The sequence below is a fragment of the Equus asinus genome, chromosome 22 (genome assembly GCF_041296235.1).
Source record: "Equus asinus isolate D_3611 breed Donkey chromosome 22, EquAss-T2T_v2, whole genome shotgun sequence".
Lineage (NCBI taxonomy): Eukaryota > Metazoa > Chordata > Mammalia > Perissodactyla > Equidae > Equus > Equus asinus.
The window spans coordinates 32,855,518-32,881,169 of record NC_091811.1 but is presented as its reverse complement, the minus strand read 5'-3'; the positions used below and the strand labels follow the sequence as shown (position 1 = coordinate 32,881,169).

Sequence of the window (25,652 nt, the reverse complement as noted above, 5' to 3'; positions counted from 1 at the left end):
GTCTTCCTGATCAAACTAGGAATTTCAAAGAATGGATGTATTGTTTGTTTTTGATTCGGGCATCCAATATATAGCAAGTACTCAGTAGCAGCAATAATTATCATGAGATGATCACGAGAGAAAGCATTTATTTCATTCTTAAAACAACCCTTTGAGACAGCAGCAATTGGACCCATTTTACAACTAAGGATACCGAGGCTTAGGAAAGTTAAGTAACTTGACAAGGGTAACAAAGTAAAGTATAGAGCCTGGACTCAAAACCAGCACTATGTTGAAACCCTTGACCACTGGAATATGCTGTTTATTGAAAATCTAAGTTAATATAAGGTACCGTACAGCAAGCGATCTCATTGAGACCCTATAGCAAGAATAGATATGTTAGCTTTATAATGTCACATAATAATTACGTTCTATCGGAACTATGAAGGCTTTGCCATCATCTACTAAACGTCCCAAGTTATAGAAAAATTCACATAGTGACAAGTTAATGAAAAAACATTGTCCAACACTGCAGACAGAACGATCCAGAGACAACATACTGGAATATCGCAAACGCTGATTCATCAACTGTTCTGGAAGAAAAACAATTTTAAGAGTCTCCTGAGAATTACTCTGGTGGGCCTAAGAGATCTCACTTGATTTTTTATTTCTTTATACAAGGACTATCCAAAGAAATGGAAGTAAATCAAAACTCCGCATCTTCAAATAAGATAGGAAGGGAGTTGTTACCTCACAAAAGGAGTACTATCTTAAAGGAAATTTAGGCTCAAGGGAACTTAAAGAAAAATCTTTTTATGAGCCAAAGCTTTAATTTTTAAAAAATTAATTTTACACAAGAATGGTTTCCCTGCCTTAATTATAATAAAACATGAACTTTCCTTGGTCAAGAGCAATAATTCATGAGTTCTCATTCCAGACCTGCCATTTACCAAACTGCAAGTTCAGTTTCATTAACTATAAAATACATATTAACAGCCTACACCTACCCCACAGGACTGCTGTTGGGTAAAGGAATGTGAAAGTGCTTTATAAACGGTAAAATATTACTAAATCAAAAACATCGTGACTGGTATTGTTTTAGACCTACTCTGCCTATTCTAAGATGCTGCACTCCAAAAAGCTCACCAGCTCTTTTAATGGCCTGGATAGGAAAACAAAACAAACTTGGTAAAATCCTATCTAAAATAAGATACTATTTCCTGTGTCCATAAGTTTTGAGCAAAGAGTGGGCCCTCTATCATTTTGACTGCATCAAAGTCTTTTTTGCTAGCTTCTGGATTTTCTGATATGTTTTGAATAGTTCAGTTGGCAGGAGTTAATTGCCAGATAAAGTAAGTATTACTAGAGTAAGTTTCTAGGTATGTTTAAAGCATTATTTTGAATCATATACAATTTTTTAAAAATCTTTGGGAAAAAATGGGCTATATTACTGCTACCTCACTCTTTTAACCTACTGACTATATGATACAAACTTCCCCTTCTGAAATGAGGTATGACTTTTTATACTTCAAAAGAAATAAAAACAAATCTCAAAAATATATATTCCCATTGAGATTTACTAAAGAAATCCTGAAGCATCATAAAAGCAGTTTGTAATGACCTAAAATGTGAGAGTTAGATCTACTAAACTGAGAAATGAATAACCATCAATTCAGCTTCGTAGTTGTCCCAGCTTCTGGATGAAAAGCTTTGCCTGCACATGGAAGGATTGCATTTCTAACTAACAATCATCCTCAGGGCAAAATAAGTGGTAGTATTTACCTTCACTTACAAATAAGTACATGAATTTAGATGATGAGTCCAAAACTCTTACAAGACAAAAGTCGCTACATAGATACAAGACAAGATTCAATCCCAACTACTTTCCAACAATCAAAAACAGTTTGATGTTACCACATTTTGTCCCTTTTTTGCCTATATCCTGGCTTTACTTCTCTGAGCTTCACCTAAAAAAAATAGTACCTACCAAACATGGTTGTTTAGAGGATAAAAAAATCTGGCACATCGTACCTTACAGTGAGTATTATTACTGTTCTACAGAGAAACACTTCAACGGAAACTCTAGTCTTCAAAGCTTCAAACTTTAAAGTTTCTGCTTAAAAAGTAACACAGTTTGCCAATACCAAAGTTACCAGGAAGCAGCACTGCCTTTAGTTAATATCTAATTTATGATTGACTGTCAGAATGTAAATCATTTTAATAAATACAAAAATCTTCTATAATAAACTACAAATAAGTTACTGAATAATAAATTAAAGAAGTCAAGAGTTTCAATTTGGAAGGGTGAACTGTGGAAGTTTCAATTAATTTAATTTTCCTTAATTAAAGAAAATATATTAATTTTTTTAAATAACATATGAAAATAATTTTGGATTCACTATGTCCTATATACTTGGCTAACAAACACTCCCTTAAAATTTCAAAATTTTTGTCTAACAATTTTTTTCCCAAAAGACAGGATCCTCTTGATCTGCTCAAAACTTTTCTGGGCAATAAGAAATGAAACTAACACTCATGACACCCCGAGTGTCAGGAACGTTCTGGGCCCTAGGACACTGTTCATGTTTTATTCATCTTTGTATAGTTGACTACTTTTAACAAAGAATCTGAGACACCGTTAAGTCAGCAACATTGCTAAAATAAATTAGTCAACAAAACAAGACACATGATTTTGCCACTTCAAGTGAATATTCTTACATTATTGCTTAGATCTGAATTAGATCCTCAATTATCCTAACCTTTAAAATTACGTTGTTTTGTGTTTGCAAGGGAACAGAAGGTTCATTTTCATATACAGTTCCTGAAACTGCAAAAGTTAAAAACAATTAGTATTCAAAATAAATTTCACGTGTACTAATCATAACTTATTAGAAATGTTATTAGAAAACGCCTAGATTAACTTTTTCCTCCCAATTTTTATCTTCTATGAACACACTAGCTCAAGAAAAAGAAATATTCACAAGCCACTGATCATTCTAACATCAGATACTGTTAATTTAACTAACACGACTGAAAAAAAAACTCAGAAATATCGATGCAAACCAAATAATGTGTATAGTGTTCCCTAAGAACCCAATCTAGCAATACATGATGATCATGGTCTTTACTTTTGAATCAAGTACTCTCGCCAATCCGAGGATTTGAGAAGACAAAACGCAGGGTGAGGCAGCAATGGGTGTAAACCGACGGGGGAGGGAAGGGAAAAGAAAAGATCAGAGAGGATTAGTTATTGCATCATTTATGGAAGGAGAGGAGAAGGTTGCTTGGGCCGACTGGCGAGGATCCCTTGCAAGAGGGAGTGCAAAGGGTTCATTCTGCAGTTAGAAAGGACAGAGGAGGGGGAGGAGGGGCAACTATCAACAGGAATCTTCCCGGGGTAGAAGGGGTGCGTCACTTACGTAGCCGCTTCTAGAAAGAAAAAACGTGCCCTCGGGATAACCTCAATATTAGCGTTGGTGAAAGCAGGGGGGAGTGACCTTCCTAGGTGTAACGGAGGAAAAACGGGATCGCTTCCCAAAGGACTGAGGGAGAAGACGTTCGTAGGTCCCGCCCGCTCATCCGGGAATAGAAGGATTGTGAGGACCCCCAGGGCCGCGTCGGAGTTGGCAGCGACCCAGGGCCGCGGGGGGGGGCGTTACCTGCAGGGTCACCTCCTGAGGGTCCCAGTGCGGCCGCAGGTGTTGCAGGAGGCTCAGGGCCCCCTCCCGGCAGCGCTGCTCCTCCTGATCCTGAACCGTGACGTCCAGCTTGGGCACCTCCGGGGAGCCGGGCGGGACGTGGATGTAATTGGCCATGGCCCAGGCGACGGCAGAGACTATTACAACGACGACGGCGACGGCGACCACGAGAACGGCGGGCGCCGACAGGCTGGTGGATCCTTCCGTCCCGGGGCGCCCTCGCGGGAGGGCAGGGGGCGTTCAGACTGACAGGCGAGCGGTAGGAGAACGACTGGAGGGGACACTCTCGCTGACCTGGGTCTGGACAGCGGCTGAAGCGAGCTGGAGCTGCTCACGGGGAAAATTCCTCCCGTCTGCACCCGACCGCCGGCGGCCGCGGAGCACGCCGGGACTGGCCTGACGCTGGCGTCACACGCGGGGTGGGGCCTCCGCCTACGTCAGGGGCCGAGGCCGACTTTCTAGCCCCCGACACAATGGGCTGGCGGACCCAAGCTCGGTTCCTCCGCTGTCAGCGGATGCTACTGCAGTCTGTGCTGCTAGGCTGAAAAACGCGGGGCTCCTCCTCCGGACTGAGCCTCATCCCTGCCAAGACCTGGAAAGCGTTGAAGCTTTAGCTCACCTGATCAGGAGGGTCTTGGGGTCCGAGTTAGAGTTAGATCTTGGAGCTGCTGTGTACTGGGGACTACGTAGTTGGGTTGACAACTAAATTCTCATTAGCTGTACGCTCAGATCATGGTCTTTGAACCAGTAAAGGTATTTGGGTAATACAACGACAGACATCACTTCAAGATTTCTTTTGAAGTGAGATGTTTGACCATACTGAGAATGATTCAGAGCCAGGGAAAATAGGTTGTAGACTGGGATGAAGATGAAAGGGAAGGAAAGCAAATAGTTTGGAGGCTCAGCGCTGGAATAGCTCAATGCCTGTTGCAGGGTATCGCTGAGTGGGCCTTGAAACGGCTAACTTCAAACTTTTACTCTTAAGGTTTTATAGCAGCTATTTCCCCTCTTGAGGGAATATCGGAAACTGGGTAATCTACAAATAATTTATTGGGACCACCTGATTTTCCTTATGACTGAGGAAAATGATTTGAGATTTGACCTCTTAATCTGTCTTCTTTGCAGCATTTAGTACATGATGAATACAGTTTGTTAGTGGTAAATTAAGTCACTAAGTGGATTCAGCTTAACATTCAGAATGTTTGTAATTACCTCATTAACGTCAATTTACGTTCTGATTGTTCGGAAAGAACCTACTTACCTTTGAAAATTACAAAATGCATAGCTCACTATCAATAAACATAAACTAAAAAGAGGGAAAAGAAGGTATAATTTTCTAATATAGAAAGTTAACTCAACATTTTCCAGACAGGCGTGTTTTTTTTTAAATCACGTACTACAAGAAACACTAAATTATACGTTCCTTCCAATTTGGGGAGCAATAATATACTAATACCTTCTCATTTCAAGATAGTATCTCTTAAATTTTTGTATAATTTGCATTTTTTAATAAACAGTACAAGTGGGATTAAAAATTAGGAAAGGATGGGCTAGTCAAATGGTGCTGGAACAATTGCCATTTGTATGAGAAAAATTTTTTGATCCCACCTCATTATATACAAAAATCAGTTCTAGAAGATTAAAAGCCTAAATGTTACAAGCAAAACTTTCAGAATATATAGGAAATATCAGTTCTTATCAACTTGATCTATAGATTCAATGCAATTCCAATCCACATCTCAGCAAGTGATTTTGTGGATATCCACAAACTGATTCTAAAGATTATGCAGAGAGGCAAAAGACTCCGAATAGCCTACACAATACTGAAGAAGAACAAAGTCAGAAGATGGACACTATGCAACTTCAAGACTCAGTGTAAAATTACAGTAATCAAAACAATGTGGTATTGGCAAGAGATTAACCAAATAAACCAATGGAGCCGAATACAGTCCAGAAATAGATTCACACAAATGTAAACTGATCTTTGAAAAAGGAACAATAGCCATTTGTATCAGATTTCAATGGAAAAAGGATAATCGCTTCAATAAATGACACTGGAACAACTGGACATCCACGTACAAAAAAAAGGTGAATCTAGGGGCCAGCTCCTGGGACTGAGTGTTTAAGTTTGCGTGCTCTGCTTTGATGACCAGGGTTTTGCCAGTTTGGATCCTGGGCGCAGACCTAGCTCGGCTCATCAGGCCACGCTGAGGCAACATCCCACATGGCACAACCACAAGGACTTAAAACTAGAATCTACAACTATGTACTGGAGGGGTTTGGGGAGAAGAAGAAGAAGAACAAGAAAGAAGATTGGCAACAAGTGTTAGCTCAGATGCCAATCGTTAGGGAAAAAAATGTGAATCTAGACACAGACCTTATACCTTTCACAAAAATTAATTCAAAATGGATCATAGAACTAACTATAAAATGAAACTATAAAATTCTTAAGAGAAAATTTGGGTTTGGCAATGACTGGGAGAAAATATTTGCAAAACACATACCTGATAAAAGACTTGCATCCAAAATATACAAAGAACTCAAAACTTAACAATAGGAAAACAAACAACCCAATTAAAAATGAGCAAAGGGTCAGAACAGCCACCTTACCACGAAGATATACAGATAGCAAACAAGCATATGAAAACATGTTCAACATCATATGTCATTAGGGAATTACAACTTAAAACAACAGTGAGATACCACTACACACCTGTTAGAGTGGCTAAAATCCAAAAGACAACAACAAATGCTGGTGAAGATGCAGAAAAACAGGAACCCTCGTTCTTCATTGGTGGGATGCAAAAAGGTACAGCCACTTTGGAAGACAGTCTGGCAGATTCTTACAAAGCTAAACATAGTCTTACCATATGATCCAGTAATCTTGCTCCTTGATATTTAGCCAAATGAGTTGAAAACTTACAAAACACACAAAAACCTGCACATGAATGTTTACAGCACCTTTATTCATAATTCCAAACTTGGAACTATGATATATGTATTATATCTATATTAATAATATGTAATATGCATATTATTACATAATATATAAATTCATAATTTATTCATAATGCCAAAACTTGGAAGCAACCAATATGTCCTTCAATAGGCGAATACATTTATAAAAAATGGTACATCCATAGAAGGGAATATGATTCAGCATTAAAAAGAAATGAGGGCCTAATCCACACAAAAAAACTTGGAGGAAACTTAAATACGTATTTTTAAGTGAATGCAGCCAATCTGAAAAGGCTATATACTGTATGATTCCTTCTATATGACGTTCTGGAAAAGAAAAAACACTAGAGACAGTAAAAAGATCAGTGGTTACCAGCGTTGAGCAGAGAGAAGAAGGGATGAACAGATGGGACGCAGGAGATTTTAGAGCAGTGAAACTATTCTGTATGATACTGTAATGGTGAACACACGACATTATGGATTTTTCAAAACCTATAGAACTTTGCAAGATGAAGCGTGAACCCTAATGTAAACTATGGACTTTAGTTCATATTTATATCTTCGGCAAGGCAGTAGTTACTCAATAAATATAAATGAATGAATAAAAAAATGTATAATAAAATATAGGATCAGCTCTCTGTGAGTGTAAGGTAAGGAAGGATTTCCTAAACAAGACTCATAGAGCAGACACCATGAAGGTATAGGACAGGTAAATTTGAAAACGTGAAAATTGAAAACTTTGTAAAGTTAAATGACAAGCCATAAAAGAAGAAAAGATAATCATGATGTATATGATCAGAAAAAGAGTAGTATTCAGAATACCACTAATCACTAAGAAAGCCAAACCACCCAATAGCAAAAGGGGCAAACATCAATTTTCAGAAAAGGAAATCCAAACAGCCAATAAGCTGATGAAAATATAACTTTCTAACTAATAATTAAGGCATTGCAAATTAAAACAACAATGAAATAACATTTTATATCCATATTGATTGGAAACATTTTGAATTCTGATAATGCCAAGTGAATATTATTGGTGGGAAAGTAAATTTATTTTTTTAAAAAACTGGGAGCCGGGCTGGTGGTGTAGTGGTTGAGTTCGTGCTCTCCACTTTGGCAGCCTGGGGTTCATGGGCCCACAATCCCTGGGCGCAGACATACATACTGCTCATCAGGCCATGCTGAGGAAGCATCCCACATACGACATAGAGGAAGACTGGCAACAGATGTTAGCTCAGGGCCAATCTTCCTCATCAAAAAAAAAAAAAAACCCCAAAAAACTTTGGAAAACAATTTTGCAATATTCAATAAAGTTGAAGACAGGCATTTTTTACCATCCACCAATTTCAATTCCAGGTATATACAAAGATCCCACACATATACATGAGAAAGTGTGTACAAGAATGTACACTGCAGTATTGTTCATAATAAATAAAAACTGGCTGCAACCTAGCTGTCTCTTACTAGGGAAAGGATTGGATGGATGCATTGATAGAGAGAGATGAATATCCTTTAACAGAATAAAGACGGCGGATGGAATGTATGCATCTCCTTATGCACACATTCAGGAGACAAGAGTGGCCCTAGAAGTCAGAAATCAAGCAGTGTCTCTGAGGACCCAACAGCAACTGAACCTCTGCTTAGTTTGTGAACAGTTGACTTCTCTGCCTGTTCTCTCTCCACCCGTTTTTATCTCGATTCTGCTTCTAATTGTCTGTTTTGGCTTCCTTGTGATTTCTACCTACTGGTTTCTCTCTGTGTGTCTCCCTGTCATTCAGATTTTACCCAATAGTTGTTCCCAGTTGCTTTCTATTGCTTCCTTTATCACAACAACCTGTTTTATGTTTTGTGTATCACTGTTACTCTGTAATCTTGAAATCAATGTACTTACTTTTCTAGAATCTATCTTTTGTACTACAATGTTAGCCCCAAGCGAGCAAAGACAATCTATCTTGTCTAGTGCCCCATTTCTACTGACTGGAATAGTGCCTGGAAAATAAAAGATACTCAATAAATAAATGCTTTAAGCCCACCTAGTTTGCTTCCGAAACTGCCAGTTTCACATAAGAATAGCCCTCAGTCAGGGCTTGTATTGGTTTATCACCATAGAGTATTGTGATTATGCTAAACTCTCCTGCGTGACCACTTCCTAGCCCACAAGCCAACCCGTAAATTATCTAGGGCTTTGGAACAAATCCTTAGCTACAGGCATCATTAAAACCATCCAGCATCTTGCAAGATGTCTAGAGGATACAAAATAGTTATGGAGATATAACATCAGTATAAAGTGTCCGGCACATTTTAGTCCTCTTCCTGTATTTAGCATGACATTGGGGCCCTCCAATACCTGGAATGACCTGCCTCCTATCTCTGCTTCTTGAAATTGCACTCATTCTTCACTCTCCAGCAATCATCTTCATGGAGCCCCCTAGATTTCTGAGTCCAAATTTACTTCTGTTTTTATACATCTGTTAGAACACCTAACAAACTTTGCCTGATGCCACCCACGTTGTCGATGTAAGTCATAAAGATTGTAGCACACGTAAAAGACTAGTAAAACATTTATAACTTACTACATAATAAGCATCTTGTAATGAGGGAATGAAAGGATCACTGAATGTAAGTCCAGAGGCTCTAGTCATAACTATTTTAATTACAATGGACTCAACTTTAGTTACCAGAGTAATAACATAAAGAATTTGCAGAAGAAAAGATTCTGTGAAATAAGATTATGTGGGCATGACTAATAAGCTAGATCATCCACCAAATTAAAAACATGTTTAAAATGAAATCATTCTTGTATGCCTAACAGAGTTAATGTCGTTGTAGAGGGAACTGAAAATTCAGAAATCTAAAACGTCTGTGATACCTGACGTTCCAGGACCTGAGTGTTCTGCTCCTCGACTCTCCCTCCAAAACAAAGGAAAAGGAAGAGCCTCTAAGAGCTTCAATTTTCAGAGCTGCTCCATAAAAATGAGGCTGCACCTGTTCTGCACTTCACATCTTTAAGATAGCCTAAAGGAGCTGGCTGTCTATAAACTACTGCGACGACCACATGAAATATCTAAGAAAGGCTGTGCTAGTTATAGGTATGCTCAGTTATAAGAGCTAATAAATATTTAACTCTATAAAACATGTCACGGGTGCTTGTTCTAACTTGCCTCTTTTTCATTTTCCTAGAATCAAATTATAACTCTACTTCATATAATAGATTAATTTCCTGAGAGCAAGAATTCTCTCAATTTCCTTTTTATATCCTTTATGGTCTCAAGAGAGCATCTTGCATATTGTAAATCACAATTATTGATTTAATTGATCTGAGAAATATATCAAGCGATTCCTAATTTTATCCATCTAAGGGAATAAGACTTTTTAAAGATCCTTATATGAGTAATGAAAGAGGGTGCATCTTACCAAGTGTCGAATCATATCACAAAGCCATAAATTATGAGGCTGGCACAAGAATAAACAGATCAAAAAAAGAAAAAGAGAGAAAAATCCAAGTGTATATGCGTATTTAGTATGTGATATTTTAAATCAGTGGGGAAAAGCAGATTAATTTTAAAAATAATGTTGAGATTATATGCTTTATAGAATTTGATAAAGTTGGTTTAGCAGTCCTTATTATTGTTATTTAAGTGGTATTAATTAAAAATCCACAAGTGCTGGTCAATACTTCATCGTAGTTCTATATATCACAGTGGCAAAAACATCACTTGAAAGATGAAAAAGCAGATATTTAGCTTTCTTAAATCCTGTGTTTTTGTTTTTTTTTAAAGATTTTATTTTTTCCTTTTTCTCCCCAAAGACCCCTAGTACATAGTTGTGTATTCTTTGTTGTGGGTCCTTCTAGTTGTAGCATGTGGGACGCTGCCTCAGCGTGGTTTGATGAGCAGTGCCATGTCCGTGCCCAGGATTCGAACCAACGAAACACTGGGCCGCCTGCAGCTGAGTGCACGGACTTAACCACTCGGCCACGGGGCCAGCCCCCTGTGTTTCTTTTTTAATCTGTTTTTCCCAGGACTTCGCTGATGGTTGTCATTAATAGGCACCTAATAATTATCTTTTGAATGATAAAATGAGTGACCGGCTAAACACGTTCTGCATTATCATTTAAAACCATTTTTTCAGACTCCTAAGGTATACTGAATTGAATAATCACTCTATATTCTTTTCCTACCATTCTAACTTTCCCCCAAATGCACCTAATTACTTTAACACCAATTCCTAAGTTAAACATTTAATATCTCTATTCTTATGCCTATTCAGTCCTCCATACGGAGTGTTTGAAACAATATTTTGATATTTGGAAGTAAGGATTTCAGAGCAATTGTGTGTGCACACAAACTATAATGGTTAATCCCTACTCCATAGCATTTGACAAACACACAAGTCCAGCTTCAGATTCTACCCTATCTTGCTCCAAAGCATGCAGTTTTGCTTTCTGGCTCTTTAAGGCATATTATACAGAGACTAGAGAGGTAATGAAGGGTATTAAAAGGATTTGAGCTTTGTAGTTAGACATTCCTGCTGTAGAATTTGAGCAATTTTTAAAATCTCTTTTAACCTTTGTTTCCTTATCTGCAAAACAGTGATAATAACAGAGATGCCGACATTGTAATAGATGATTGTCAAATCTTCAGAATAATACTGGTCCTAGTAAGGGCTCAAATATATTTTGAGCCCTTATTGTTAAATTTTTACCTGAATTAAATGAAATGGTACATAATAATTAGCTATTATTAAATGAGATGGTGCCATTATTATTAGATAGTAGAAGATAAAAGGCTTTCTTAATTTAAGCCAGGGGAATTGTTCAAATGTTAAAAGCTTGGTTCAGTAAAGGGATTTCAAAATCCAGAACTGTGTTATGGCTTTGGGTCTGCCTAACTGAAGAATGCTTCTCCCTCCTTTCCTTGGGATAGGTTTATCAGAGGCTGGCAGAGAATATTCTAGAGGAAAGGTAAGGAGAATATCAGGACCTACTTTCTCTGGCCCTTTGTAATCCACTAGGTCTGCTCATGTTACTGTCCTTTTCTCCTCGTTGTATATTTTAAAGCTGCCCTGAGTAACATGACCTGGAAAGAGAGCACAATAGCAAAGAAAGAGGAGTGACAAAGTGACTGGTGCCTCAGTGACAATGTCTGCAAGTCACCTAAAACCAGAGCAGATGCGAGGAGATTGGCCATTATTGTGGAGGATGTATTGATATGAAAACTCTGAAGATTGCTAAAGAAATCATTGAAATACAAGTTTTCCTTTTTTTGTTTTTTTTTGGTGTGGAAGATTGGCCCTGAGCTAGCTTCTGTTGCCAATCCTCCTCTTTTTCCTTGAGGAAGATTGTCCCTGAGCTAACATCTGTGCCAATCTTCCTCTATTTTGTATGTAGGACATCACCATGTCATGGCTTGATGAGCAGTGTGTAGGTCCGCACCTGGTATCTGAAACCATGAACCCCAGGCTGCCGAAGCGAAGTGCGCAAACTGAACCACTGTGACACCGTACCGGCCCTGAAATACTAGTTTGTTTAATGAAGATGGGCATAATGCAGCCCTATTAAACTGGTGAGAGAAACCAGGATGCCTAGATAACCACTACATGACAGGTTTCAAGCAATCCAGTAATAACCACCAAGTACAGTAAGGTGAATTCCTGAAGGCTTAAAAAGGACAAAGCCTACTGTACTAATAAATTAACTTTTGTGATAGTTATCAGGCCATTAGCGATAATGAGGGAACATTGGATTTCATGTATTTTGACTTTGGGTAAGGTGATTCTTTCTCCTTTTCAACACGTTAAGACCATATGGTCTAGACTCTGGCATTGTAAATTAGAGAGAAAGTTGTCTGAATATCTTATCCAAATGGTTAACACTGCTGCCGAAATATGCCAAATGGGGCTACTCAGGATCAGTCCAAGGAATTTTTAATATACTTATATGTGACAAGTATGAGATATTTTACAAAAACCTGTAGGAGTTTCTACCCATGCCCACACCTCTGAGTCACTGCTCAGAAAGAGTAATAGCCAAACCAAGGTATACCGTCTGAACCCAAAACCAGATGTCTGAAACAAACATATGAGAGGTGACCAATACACAGACCTTAAGATGGAAAAAACAAAAAGTTGGGTGGGGAAGAAAAGGAGAAGAGGCAGAGTGGTAAAAAAATCCAAATAATGTAATGTCCTAATTAGCCATAAAAGAAATACAAAACTTATGTGTTTATATAGATACAAATTGATTCTTTTAACGTTAATTATATCTCAAGTTGATCACAAAATAATAAACATGAAAACAGGACACATGCCAAATCATACAAAATCAAAGTATTAACCTGAGGTTGAAAACAAAGGGCCCAACATTAAGAAGCCACTGAATATTCTTCTAAATAAAAACTGGATCAAAAAAGAAATTAAAAATATAGTAACAATTTTTGGGAAATAATTGATATGAAAACAATATACACGAGATGGGCTGCTGCTAAATCAGAGCTACACTTGTAGGTGAATTTATGATTTTTTAAGTGTTTTATCATCAAAACAGGAAAAGAAAAAATAAGCACTACGTTTATCATTTAAAAAATATCCCAGGGACCGGCCCCATGGCCAAGTGGTTAAGTTGGCGCCCTGCGCTGCAGGCGGCCCAGTGTTTCGGAGGTTCGAATCCTGGGCGTGGACATAGCACCACTCATCAAGCCACGCTGGGGCAGCATCCCACATGCCACAACTAGAAGGACCCACAACTAAGAATATACAACTATGCACTGGGGAGCTTTGGGGAGAAAAAGGAAAAGAAAAATACTCCAGGGAGGAGAAGGTGAGGGGTCTACAAGCCCCATAAAATCAATCTCTCTCTCTGTCAGCTCAGCCAAGGCTACTTTCGCTATAATAGAATATGCAAATTAAGTGGGGTTCTTATGCACCACCAGTAACTAGTTTGTAAGTAAAACAAAAAAAAATTTTTTGATTGTATTGGCAATTGCAGCAAAACGGATAAATTACCTAGGAATAAAGATGTGCAAGGCTTTTTTTCCTATAGTACACACTCATTTTTTAAAACCATAAAATATTAACATGCAGAAAGAAAAATTCTGTATTTTTTCCTACAGAGCAATAATTATCAATAACATCAGCTCCACGTGATTTGGTTAAAAATAATTTAATAAAAATGACAATTGGTCAAAATGACAAAGTGGTCAAACACATTCTCAGAAACTTTAATTTTCACACATGGGCCCCATTTAGCCAATTTCTGAATCTTTATACATATTTAAAAATTTTTGTTTCAGAATTTTTCAGATTTTTTTTGCTTTTCGTCCTAAGTATTTTCAGCTAATTGTACTGCCCTGAGCTATTTGAAATAATGAAATTTGAAAGTAACCTACATACTCAAAAATAGGGAAAATATAAGTAACTTGTGATATACCCGTGTAGCATAAATTTATGCAATCAATAAACTAAAATGTAATTGCAAAAATGTATCTATTGAAATGAAAGACAAAATGAAAAGGTGACCAATGTATATGTTTTCAAGTTAAAAAATATCTGTGTGTGTGTATGCACAGAAAAAAGAATTAGGAAGATAGACATCATTGCCTTAACAGAAATGATGACTTGTTTTTTTTCTTGTGTATTTTTTCCAATTGCTCGGTAATAAGCATAGGAGATAAAAATAAACATTAAAAGACAATGAAGTTTAAAAGAAAAGATCTTGAATTTAGGAGGAATGAAATTTTTTCAACTCTTTTTTTTTTTTAACTTTCTGATTTAGCTATTATATCTCTTCTCCCTCCTTGATAAAGTTTTGGGTTTTGGGGTGTTTTCCTTTAAAGATTTTATTTATCCTTTTTCTCCCCAAAGCCCCCTGGGACATAGTTGTGTATTTTTAGTTGTGGGTCCTTCCAGTTATGGCATGTGGGACGCCACTTCAGCATGGCTTGATGAGCAGAGCCCTGTCCGTGCCCAGAATCTGAACCTGCAAAACCCTGGGCCACCGAAGCAGAGTGCGTGATCTTAACCACTCAGCCAATCGGCCACAGGGCCAGCCCCTGTTTTAGTTTTATTTCTTTTTCGCTTTTCTCTCTTGGTCTTGCTTTCCTCCCACCTGGTCAAAAATAATTGATTCTAATCAGCAGTTCACATTTTTCTCTCTTTTCGAGACCAAAAATAATCAACATAAGCCTAACATCTTTGGCTGAAAGCATATATAAAAGTGGAGGGCGGGGGCTGGCCCAGTGGCACACCTGTTAAGTGGGCACACTCGGCTTTGGTGGCCCGGTGTTCACCAGTTCGGATCCCGGGTGTGGACGTGGCACTACTTGTCAAGCCATGCTGTGGTAGGCGTAACCCTCAGGTACCTGGCCTTACCCACACTTATACACTGAAATGATCTTTGACAGGGAGGTTCCCAGACTCAGCTGGAAATAATATATAAATTTTGTTATATGCTCTCCTTTTCTAAAATCCTGAATTTCAAAATAAATCAAACCTAATGGGTTTCTGATAAGGGGTTATGGACTTGTAATAGTTTAGATGTTTTATAATGTGTATTCTGTACCAGACTATTCTAAGTGCTTTATTTTAACTGAATTCATCTCATAAAACTTGTGAGAAAGGGTTACTATAAATATTCAATAAGAACATGGTTAGCATTGCTCCCAATACAGACACAGATGAAAAGAAGTTAATCTGGTTAATTTGTTGTTTTCTTGTTTAACCTGAGGGTTGACTCAAGGGTCACAGGGATTTATGAGCTTGTTTTGCAGAAGAAAAAGAATGTCTTCAAGGAAGTAAACAATCACCAGATAACCAGCGCCCTGCTGCTACTGACACCCAGAAGTCTGATTGCCCATGGGCTTATCTGGAGTGAAAGAAACGCAGATTTCCCCTTCATTTCTCTAAAACTCTTTCTTCCAAGCCCCTTAGCTCTATGAAAACCCCTGCTTTCTTGTTTCCTTAAGGAAGATTTCAGAGAACCTATCCTCCCGCCTTCACATTTTGGCCAATTAGAATAAAACTTTATCCATCTCCAAGCACCAATGTCTCAGTGATTGGTTTATTGACCATCAGGCACACAAATTTGAGATTAAGAGGTTTCACATCATGGGTTTAACTTTGGATCCTCTTTTCTGTTCAGTTGGTCCATGTGTCTGTCTTTATGCCAGTATCATATACTGCTTTGATTACTTTAGTTTTTTGAAATCAGGAAGTGTGAGGCCTCTAGCTTTATTATTATTTCTCAAGATTGTTTTGGCTATTCAGAGTCCTTTATGGTTCTTTATGAATTAAGAGTATTCATTCTATTTCTGCAAAAGATGCCACTGGCATTTTTTTTTTTACTAAATAACTTGAATTTATTGAATCTGAAAGGAAGGACTATTTAGATCTCCCTAAATGACACACACAAAATATAATGACAGCCCATGCTGTTTTCTGTAAAGTTTTCTCACCTCAATAAATCTGTGGCAAAGATTTTTCAAAAATTATTTTATTGAATAATAATTGACAAGTAAAATTGCAAGACATTTAAAATGTGCAACGTGATGATATCATATAGCCATTGGTATTTTGATAGAGACTGCACTGAATCTGCAGCTTGCTTTGGGGAGTATGAACATTTGAGCAGTATTCATTTTTCCAATCCATAGATACAGGTTGTCTTTTGATTTATTTGTGCCTAATTTCTTTCAGCAGTGTGCCATCATTTTTTTATTCGTTCTATTTTCAGTAGATTTTTAGTTTTTCCCAGTTGTCCTCTATTATAATTAACATTTTGAGTAACATCTTTGTGCATGTATCTCTATTTTCATTTCTGATTTCTTCCTTATGGTAGATTCCAAGAATAGAATTACTGTGTCAAAGGCTATAACTATATTTAAGATTTGATTCATGATGCTATATTGCTTCCCCAAAAGTCTGTTTCAACCACATTTCTATAAGCTAATGTGCATGCCCATCTGCACTGAACTCTCAGCACTTAAGAAGAAGCCTTTATTGTTTAAGCCGTGGAGATTCAGGGGACTGTATGTTAGCCGCAGTAAAATCCAGCTTATCCAGAATGATAGTTATAACTTAAAAAGTTTTCAGCTTATAGCACCAAAATGATTAAGGTTGGGAAGCTTTTATATGACTTTTGAAACCTGATGGCGTAAGATTTAAAATCTAAATGTGAATCAAAAGCTTTGTATTGGGCAGCTAGCAGAAATTTTATAATGATTTAAAATGTCTTTTGGAACCTCTAAAATGGAAACTCAATTCAGAGAACTTTTGTGGAACAGAAGAAATGAAACTGGTTATGTCAAATAATGTCACTGAGTGTTAAATTCTGCCAAGTAACTGCTAGGGAGAATTTACATGGGAAATGTTCCTTTGAATCCTATTTGAAATTTTAGAGCCTGAAGTAAAGATGATTCTGACCCTTATGGGATAGGTAATATAACTTAGTTGTTAATAATAGGCCCTTTACCAAAATTCTCAAATCCGAAAGGGCCTAAAAGCCAAAAGTTCTTTTTGACTTTTGCCACAGACTAATTGGGTAACAAATTCAGACCAGCTGAAATCAAACTACTTATAGTCCTCATTTGTTCCACTTTGTGTGAATTCACAAGTTTAAATCAGATATATTCATATCTTTGCTTATGGGGAGGTTCCCAGACTCAGCTGGAAATAGTAAATAAATTTTATTATATGCTCTCCTTCTCTAAAATCTGTAAAATCCTGAATTTCAAAATAAATCAAACCTCATAGGTTTCTGATAAGGGGTTATGAACTTGTAATAGTTAAGATTTTTTTATAATGTATATTCTGTACCAGACTATTCTAAGTGCTTTATTTTAACTGAATTCATCTCATAAAACTTGTGAGAAAGGTACAGTGCTTATTTACATTTTACAGACGAGGAAACTGCCACACAGAAAGGTGCAATAACTTGCAAAACTATCAGGGGTGGAGCCTAGATTCATGTCATGGCTCCAATCAGACAGCTGGACTAGCTCAGCCAGCTTTGGAATCAGACAGAGCTCAAGGCTTACTTAGCAGGTAGTCAAACCAGGCTAGCTTAATGACTACTCACCTTCTATTTTCTCTTTGCAAAATGAGAATAATATTACTAACGAGGTCATCAGATTATTATGTAGATTAAATAAAACATGTATGTTACTTAACACAGTGTCATATAGTACCTACTTAATATTTGTTTGCTATTGTTTATACTGTTGGTCAGTTTAAGTCAACCTGAACTATCAATCACACTGGGGACCTTGAAATTTTCAGAAGTAACTTAGATTTTGCATCAATAAAGAAGAAAATATTTGTTTGGACCACCTAGGACCTTGTTTATGCCTTTAAAAATATATCCAAATGAAACCCATTTGTTTTGCTGTGCTATGGTTTGACCTATAAAACGAAGTCTGCCAGAGAGTAGGTAATCATAAATATTTCTTGAATGAACAGTGTCGTAAAGTTATAAACAGGCAGCCACATGCTTCAAATTGTGAAAGCTTGATTCTGAGTCCACACAAGATACATGCCACTGAAAGCCTTGGTTGATAATGGTAGATAATAAAAATGTTGCTGGGTTCATTGACTTCATGAAAACAAACAGGAAAGTCCACAGTCTATACTTTATTAGAGTTGTGCTGAAGAAGAGCTTACTATATTTATCTGGGAAGACATCCAACAAAGCCTAGAAGAACAGAGCTCCTCTTTCCATTTCAATTCCCTCAGGCCACGAACTGGCTAACATGGGGGAAGCAGGGCACTTGGGTGAGCAGAAGTAGGTCAAACTAGGCTGAATTTTAAATAACTGAATATAATTGGAAACTTCTGAGATCTGACTGGGATGTCATTAAGAGATGAGTCAGGGGGATTCGATAGAAGAGTTGAAGTCATTTAGAAAAATATAATCTTTATGTTTATACTGTACTGAGAGGACACTGCTTATTAAACTAGTTACATATATTTTTCTGGCAAAAGGACTTTGAAAAACTCTTAAAGCCCTTAAAGATCTTAAGAACCCATCAAATACTTCAGAAGAAAATGATTTAAAATATATGTGAATCACTTGACATTAACATTATTAATAAATAAAGTGTACCAAAATGTTACATTATTTGTTTCACTTAATTTTATCATGCTAGAAATATCACTTGTGAGTTGTAATTAATGATTTATAATAAAACAGTAGAACACTTGAAGTATGCCCCTTCTTCAGTTTGTGCCTAAAAAAACTCCTACTCATATTTCAAGACCATTATAGATCAACAAAATGAAAAGGCAGCTTATGGAATGGGAAAATATATTTGCCAACCATATATCTGATAAAGGATTAATATCCAAAATATGTAAGGAACTCATAAAACTTAATAGCAAAATAAGATTAATAGTCTGGTTAAAAAATAGACAAAAGACTTGAATAGACATTTTCCTAAAGACAACATACAAATGGCCAACTGATCCAAGGACAGGTGCTTGACATCACTAATCATCAGGGAAATGCAAATCAAACCACAATGAGATATCACCTCTCACCTGTTAGAATGGATATTACGAAAAAAATGAGATAAGTAATGGCCAGAATGTGGAGAAAAGGGAACTCTCTGCTTTGTTGGTGGGAATGTAAATGGTACAGCCACTGTGGAAGACAGTATGGAGGTTCCCCAGAAAATTAAAAATAGAACTACCATATGATCCAGCAATCCCATTCTGGGTCTATATCTGAAAAAAATGAAATCACCATCTTGAAGAGTTGGAAGAGATAACTGCACCGCCATCTTCACTGCAGTGTTATTGACAATAGCCAAGACGTGGAAACAACCTAAGTGTCTACTGACAGAGGCATAAAGAAAACAGTGTATATATATATATATATATATACACACACATATATATACATATATATACAGTGGAATATTTTTCAGTCATTAAAAGAGAAGGAAATCTTGGGGCCGGCCCAGTGGCACAGCAGTTAAGTTCACACGTTCCACTTCGGCAGCCTGGGGTTCACTGGTTGGGATCTCAGGTGCAGACATGCCACCGCTTGGCAAACCATGCTGTGGTAGGCAACCCACATATAAAGTAGAGGAAGATGGGCACACCTGTTAGCTCAGGGCCAGTCTTCCTCAGCAAAAAGAGAAGGATTGGTGGCAGAAGTTAGCTCAGGGCTAATCTTCCTCAAAAAAAAAAAAAAAAAGAAGGAAATCTTGACATTTATGACAACATGGATGAACATGGAGGGCACTATGCCAAGTGAAATATCAAACAGAGAAAGACAAATACTGTATGATCTCATTTATGTATGGAATCTAAAAAAACTGGATTAATAGAAACAGAAGCAGATTGTAGGGGGGAGTGGAGGGAGAAATAAGGTGAAGGTGGTCAAAAGGAACAAACTTCCAGTTATAAGATGAATAAATTCTGGGGATCTAATGTACAGCATGGCATATATAGTTTATTATACTGTATTGTATACTTGAAAGTTGCTGAGAATGCATCTTAAAAGTTCTCATCACAAAAAAAATGTAGCTGTGAGGTGATAGGTGTGCTAACTAACCTCATATATTTTAACTAATCTCATTTCACGATATATATACATATATCAAATTATCACGTTGTACACCTTAACTTACAGAATATGTCAATTATATGTCAATAAAGCTGGGGAAAAAAGAAAATATTTTGGAACTAGATAGAGGTGATGTTTGCATAATATTGTGAATGTACTAAATGCTGCTGATTTGTTCCATTTTAAATGGTTAACTTTATGTTATGTCAATTTCATGTCAACAAAAAAAGAAAGAAAAAGGCCAGTACAAATGTCCCCTTCAGTAACATTGTAAATAATATGGCTCCATATCATATTGTATTATAATTATTTATGTTTCTTTTTCCATAACAAGATGTTCTTTAAGGATAGGAATTATACTTTATTTGTTTTTGTATCCTCTACCTAGCACAATGGCTGACACATAGTAGGCATTTAAGAAATAACAGAGTTAATTAATGAATTAAACAAGTCACACATATTTCTCATCATTGAAAAGTTGAAGTTAAGTTTTGGATAACTAGCACACTTTGAAAAAGTCACTGATGTTTGTGAGCATGAAGTGCTGAATGTGCTAGGTTGTTAAGACCTTTTTTTCCTAAGGTTACAGGAGACTGACCTAACAGAGCTGATAATTGACTTTGTTACTCACCAAATCACTGAGCTCAACATAGCTGTTAAAATTATGAAAAACATCTAAATTGCGTTGGGTTTTTAAAGATCGATCTGTTTACTTCAGGCTGTGACGAATTCATTATTGTGAAGTCAATGAACAGTTCTAAGAGATCTTAAATTCCCAGTAATGCGATAGAGAGCTGGACGGTGGAATACGACCTAAGGCTTGCAATTCTACACCAGTGTTTAACTTCTTCAAGTAACTCATTAACTATTTGTATTGCAAATATAAAGAGACAGATGACACTGAAATAACCAAACAGGCGAATGGCTTTTATGCTGTTAAGGTACTCTGCTGCTTGTGAGTTGTTTTTCATTCACTGACACATTCCCTCAAATCTTTCCTTCGTGTGTAACTACTCCAACTTCAAATGTGGCAGTTAGGGTCGGAAAGCCTTCATTTGAACATTGTTTGGTGGTTCATTTCTCATAACAATGAAACTTTCAACCTGGCACATACTCAAATATGTGCATGGAAATAGGCTACAAAGAAATAAACATAGTGATGCAGTGATGAACTAAAAAATATTCTATTGAAAAAGCAAATTTAATATTGCTTTGTTCAGATTCTTAGATGGTGGTATACCTTTTAGATTCTAACTAAAGTGACATTGGTATTAATATGGCTATTATCTCAGTTGTACAAGTCTGGCTACAGATATCTTCACATCTGTTGACTTGGGTAAAGTGTCTAATGTAAACATAAAATTTCTTCAAATAAAGATGGAATATTTTCGGAAGTAGTACTAGGTGAAAACCCAGCTTGACAACAATCTAGATACTTATTTCTGTCTTGTTCACCTTTTGTTTCCTGGCAAAAAACAAAAAACAAAACCCTGGACTAATTATTTTGTAATTTATGAGTACTTCAACTGAGCTGCAATTAAAACATTTCCTTTCTTTTTGATACATAGCTATGTTTCCCACACAGATGAGTATCGAGATCAAGGAAAGTAGTAGATCCACTGAACTGAGTTCAAATCAGACCTTTACAGGATTGTTACTAATTTATGATGTCATTAAGATACAGAAAAGCATAATACTTTTTTAATGAGCGTGTGGATAAATATAACCAGGAAATCTAGGCTGATTATATCTGTGCCTCCTGGGAGCTAAAGTAATATGTTAGTTACTAATATACAAAGGATATTTCCAACATAATGGACAATTATTTTCAGTTGCAGTTTTACAAAATGCTGTATAATGCCACATCTGAAATTCTGCTGTCAATTCCAGGAAAGAGTAAAGAAGAGCATGTCCAGAGAAGTTTGAGCAGGTTAGTGGAGCATTTTCAAACGCTGTTGCTTATGGCAAGGTTAAAGTCACTGTAGTTCTTTAGCACAGGGAATATAATAGTTAGACAGCTATCTTCAGTCAGTCGAAGGGCATTATGTACAGAACAAATTAGACCTTATTTTTGTATGGCTTCAAGGCACAAACAAATAAGATAAATGAAATGGGACAGGGAGACTTTGCAAGTGAATGAGTTCCCTTCATATTATTAAAAGTACTCAACATTAACATTACCAAGATAGAGAACTTGTTTCTGTTTTTCTTATTAAATATATTCCAAAATAAATATAAAAGAGCTTTACCAAAAAATGAGAGGAAAGGAAGGAAGGGAGGGGTGGGAAGGAGAGAATGGAAAAAAATCTAGGGATGATCTATCAAATACCACTTTAAGAAATAAATGTAAAGTAATTTAAGATGACACATTTATTATTATTAAGATGATAGTGATTAAATCTCTTTTCTTAAGAGAATAGGAAAGTTTGTCCAATTTATGATTTGGCAAGCATATCAAAAGTCGGAAAAACAATCACATTAAAAAAAGACAGTAAGAAATAAAATACCCAGTGCTGAAGAAGTTATATACGATGGGTATTCTCATATATTTCTGGTGGTGTCACCCAGAGAAGTCGCTAAAACATTTTCCACGTCTAAAGCTTTGTTTTTAAGTTATAGTTGCTTATAAGAAGCAAGGCAGAGCATTGCCAGAGGACCAAACCCCAGAACAAGTCCAAACCTGAAAGGTCCAGGATGGCAATGGGCCACCATAGCAAAAGGAAACATGCCCAAAAGGTGCCGTGTGCCAAAGGACACGTGTGCAAAAGGTGCCATGTTCAAGAAGGGAAGATCTGCGCATGCCCAAATGGCCCCACCCCCAGCGGTGATGCGAAGACCCTTTCCCCTCCACATGCCATCAGAATCCTGCTCACCTTCCCTTCGGGCAGGAGTGTTAGAGCTTGAGCTCTGCCTCCTCCGTTGGTGGATCAATGAGGAAAGTTTCTGCTCTGCTACTCTGAACCTGGTCTCCTTCTATTGGCGCCAGGGGCTCCTGGCAAAAGGACCCACTTGCGGGTCACCTGTCCCTTAGGGCTCGGTAACAGTGGTAGTGTGTTGGAGATTTACAACTTTCATCCTATAATTCTACTTCTGTGTGTCCATCTGAGTGAAATATTCTTAAGTAAGAAAGAAGCTGTGAGTCCAAATATATTCATCACAGTGGTTTTTAAATAGCAGAAAAATGGAAATAATATAAATCCAATTATAGAGGAATGATATATTAACTAAAATATATTCACTGGATAGAACCTTATGCTGTCATCAAAAAGATGCTTTCAAATAATGTGTACCAGTAGAGAAAAACATTTGTTGATAAACAGAGACACTGACAGAAGTACAGTGCAAACTGCCAAAATATTTTTAAAGGAATTCTAATAATTTACTTGGCTCTCCAAGTAAACTGTTAATAAATTCCCATTCATATACCCCAGTGCCACTTCTCACACCTCTTTTTCTCTCCTTTTCAATTTTCCATAAGCCCACATTATTCTGGAGCCTCTTATTTACAAACCACACTCCAATATTCTCTTCCTTTTCTCAACCGCTTTCCCTTTCTCCCCACCTTCTGCTTGTTATTTAACTTTTTAAATTACCCTAGATTGATTAGCTTTTTTCTACCCCCCACCCCTTCTTAATCTTGAATTTTGCATCTCAAAAGTCCATGAATCCAGTCTGGCAGAGGGAACTTTTCTCTAGAGGAAAAGGGTGGAAACCTGGAAAGGAAAAAACAGCCTTCTTTCTTTTAGCAAAGGGAGGATCATTACCACATTAAAATTTTTTTATTCTGTTCAATTATGGAAAGGCTAACAGAATTTAAGATACCAAAGATTGAAACTTGGTATCAAGTTCCAAATATTGAAACTTGATATTCAAGTATTATTATCAAACTGGTTTCTTGTTTAAATATATCAAATTATATATACTCCCACCAGAAATCCATCATCAAAATACCTTCATCAAAACTGGATATTTTATTTCATCTCTTTTTTCATATGAAAATAAGAATTTTTTTTATAATACTGATAAATACAGTTGCAGTAACAGTAACATAAATGGAAGTGGTAAAATATAAAGGACTAGAAAGGTCTCCCGGACAGAAGGGCCAGGATTTTCCCGTAAAAAATGAAAATTTTTGTTGGAACTGTCTCAGGATCCTGCCAATCCCTTGCTGAGTTACACAAACATGATTTACATAATCCTAGTTATGTTGAGGAGCCAGAGTGCTGAGACACAGCTAGTTGTTAATAGGGAATATGTCAAGAGGAAGGAAAACCAAAGTAAGGGCTTAAAAATACTTTAAATTGCTTCCTTGTTTTTGATTTTTTAAAAATTTCCACTTCTAAACATAATTGATATTACTAGAGCCCTGCTGCTCTCTTTGATTAATGAGAAAAGATTAATTGCCATACTTTGCACCTCACTGCATACTTCCTGCAATATCCTGTTTTTCTGTTAACTACTTAATCAATAATTTAATTAAAAATAAGTAGAATTATAAGTAGGTAGAATGAGGTCTCATGAGGTCTTCGATTTACTTTAAAATATTTCAGCAACAAAATAAAGAAAATGAAGATAGATGAAGCCAGTATGGCAAAATAATGATAATTTTTAATCTGGTGTTGCGTGTATTAGGGTTCAATATATTTGTCTCTCCACTTCTGTGAATGTTTGAAATTTTTCATAATAAGGTCAAAATCAGTAGTTACACTGAAGGGAATCAAACTCTTAGCTTTAAAGAAGAAAGTTTCATATTCTACTGACAAAATATTTTCACATATTGGGGAATAAAGGGTAACTATTCTGATTCAAAACTGATTCAACTTGAACTAAAAAAAAAAATGCCTGATTTAAGGCCTGTCAAACATACATGCTATATCTGCTTTAACCATTAAAATAAGAATACGTACTTCCCCTCCTACAAAGCCCTATTGGTAATGCCCTATCGGTAATGCCTATATTAGTACTCCTAAAATAAGATCCCTTTCTCAACATCAGGGTCACGTTGACCTGCTAATTTGTAACTAAATACCTCTTTGGAACTTTGACAAAAATGTATCCTGGGTGTGTTTAATGTACATTCTTTGTTCTAAAAAGATATAAGACTGTAACGAAAATCATGTTCCTCCAGAACGCTTTCTTCCCTTGTGAAAGCTGCCTTACTGGATTATGATCCTCTCTTTGGCTCAAGTAAAGGTCACCTTATTTCTCTCATGCATAGATTAGTTGTTGGTTATTTTGCATCAACACTACGGTAGGGGAGGAAAACAATTCCTCTACTCTCTAGGTCCTTCTGGCTGGTCTAAGAATTAAATTGACATGAGACAGAATAACAGGAAAAATTCAAACAAAGTTTCATAACATGTATACATGGGAGAAACCCAGGAAAACTGAGTAACTCACCAGAATGGCCAAAGCCACCACCTTAAATACCATCTCCAGCTAAAGACAAAGGAGAA

The 25,652-nt window shown here is 36.8% G+C and overlaps 1 protein-coding gene across 1 annotated transcript in view; it reads right to left on the bottom strand.

Moving 5' to 3' along the window:
* The window catches only part of ETNK1 (ethanolamine kinase 1), a 73,346-nt gene extending 69,271 nt beyond the window's left edge, over positions 1-4,075 (bottom strand). Inside the window, exon 1 of the mRNA XM_014832398.3 lies at positions 3,639-4,075. Coding sequence (XP_014687884.1) covers positions 3,639-3,794 — 156 coding nt within the window. The 5' untranslated portion in view covers positions 3,795-4,075. The remainder of the gene's footprint in view (positions 1-3,638) is intronic.
* Between the last annotated feature and the right edge of the window lie 21,577 nt (positions 4,076-25,652).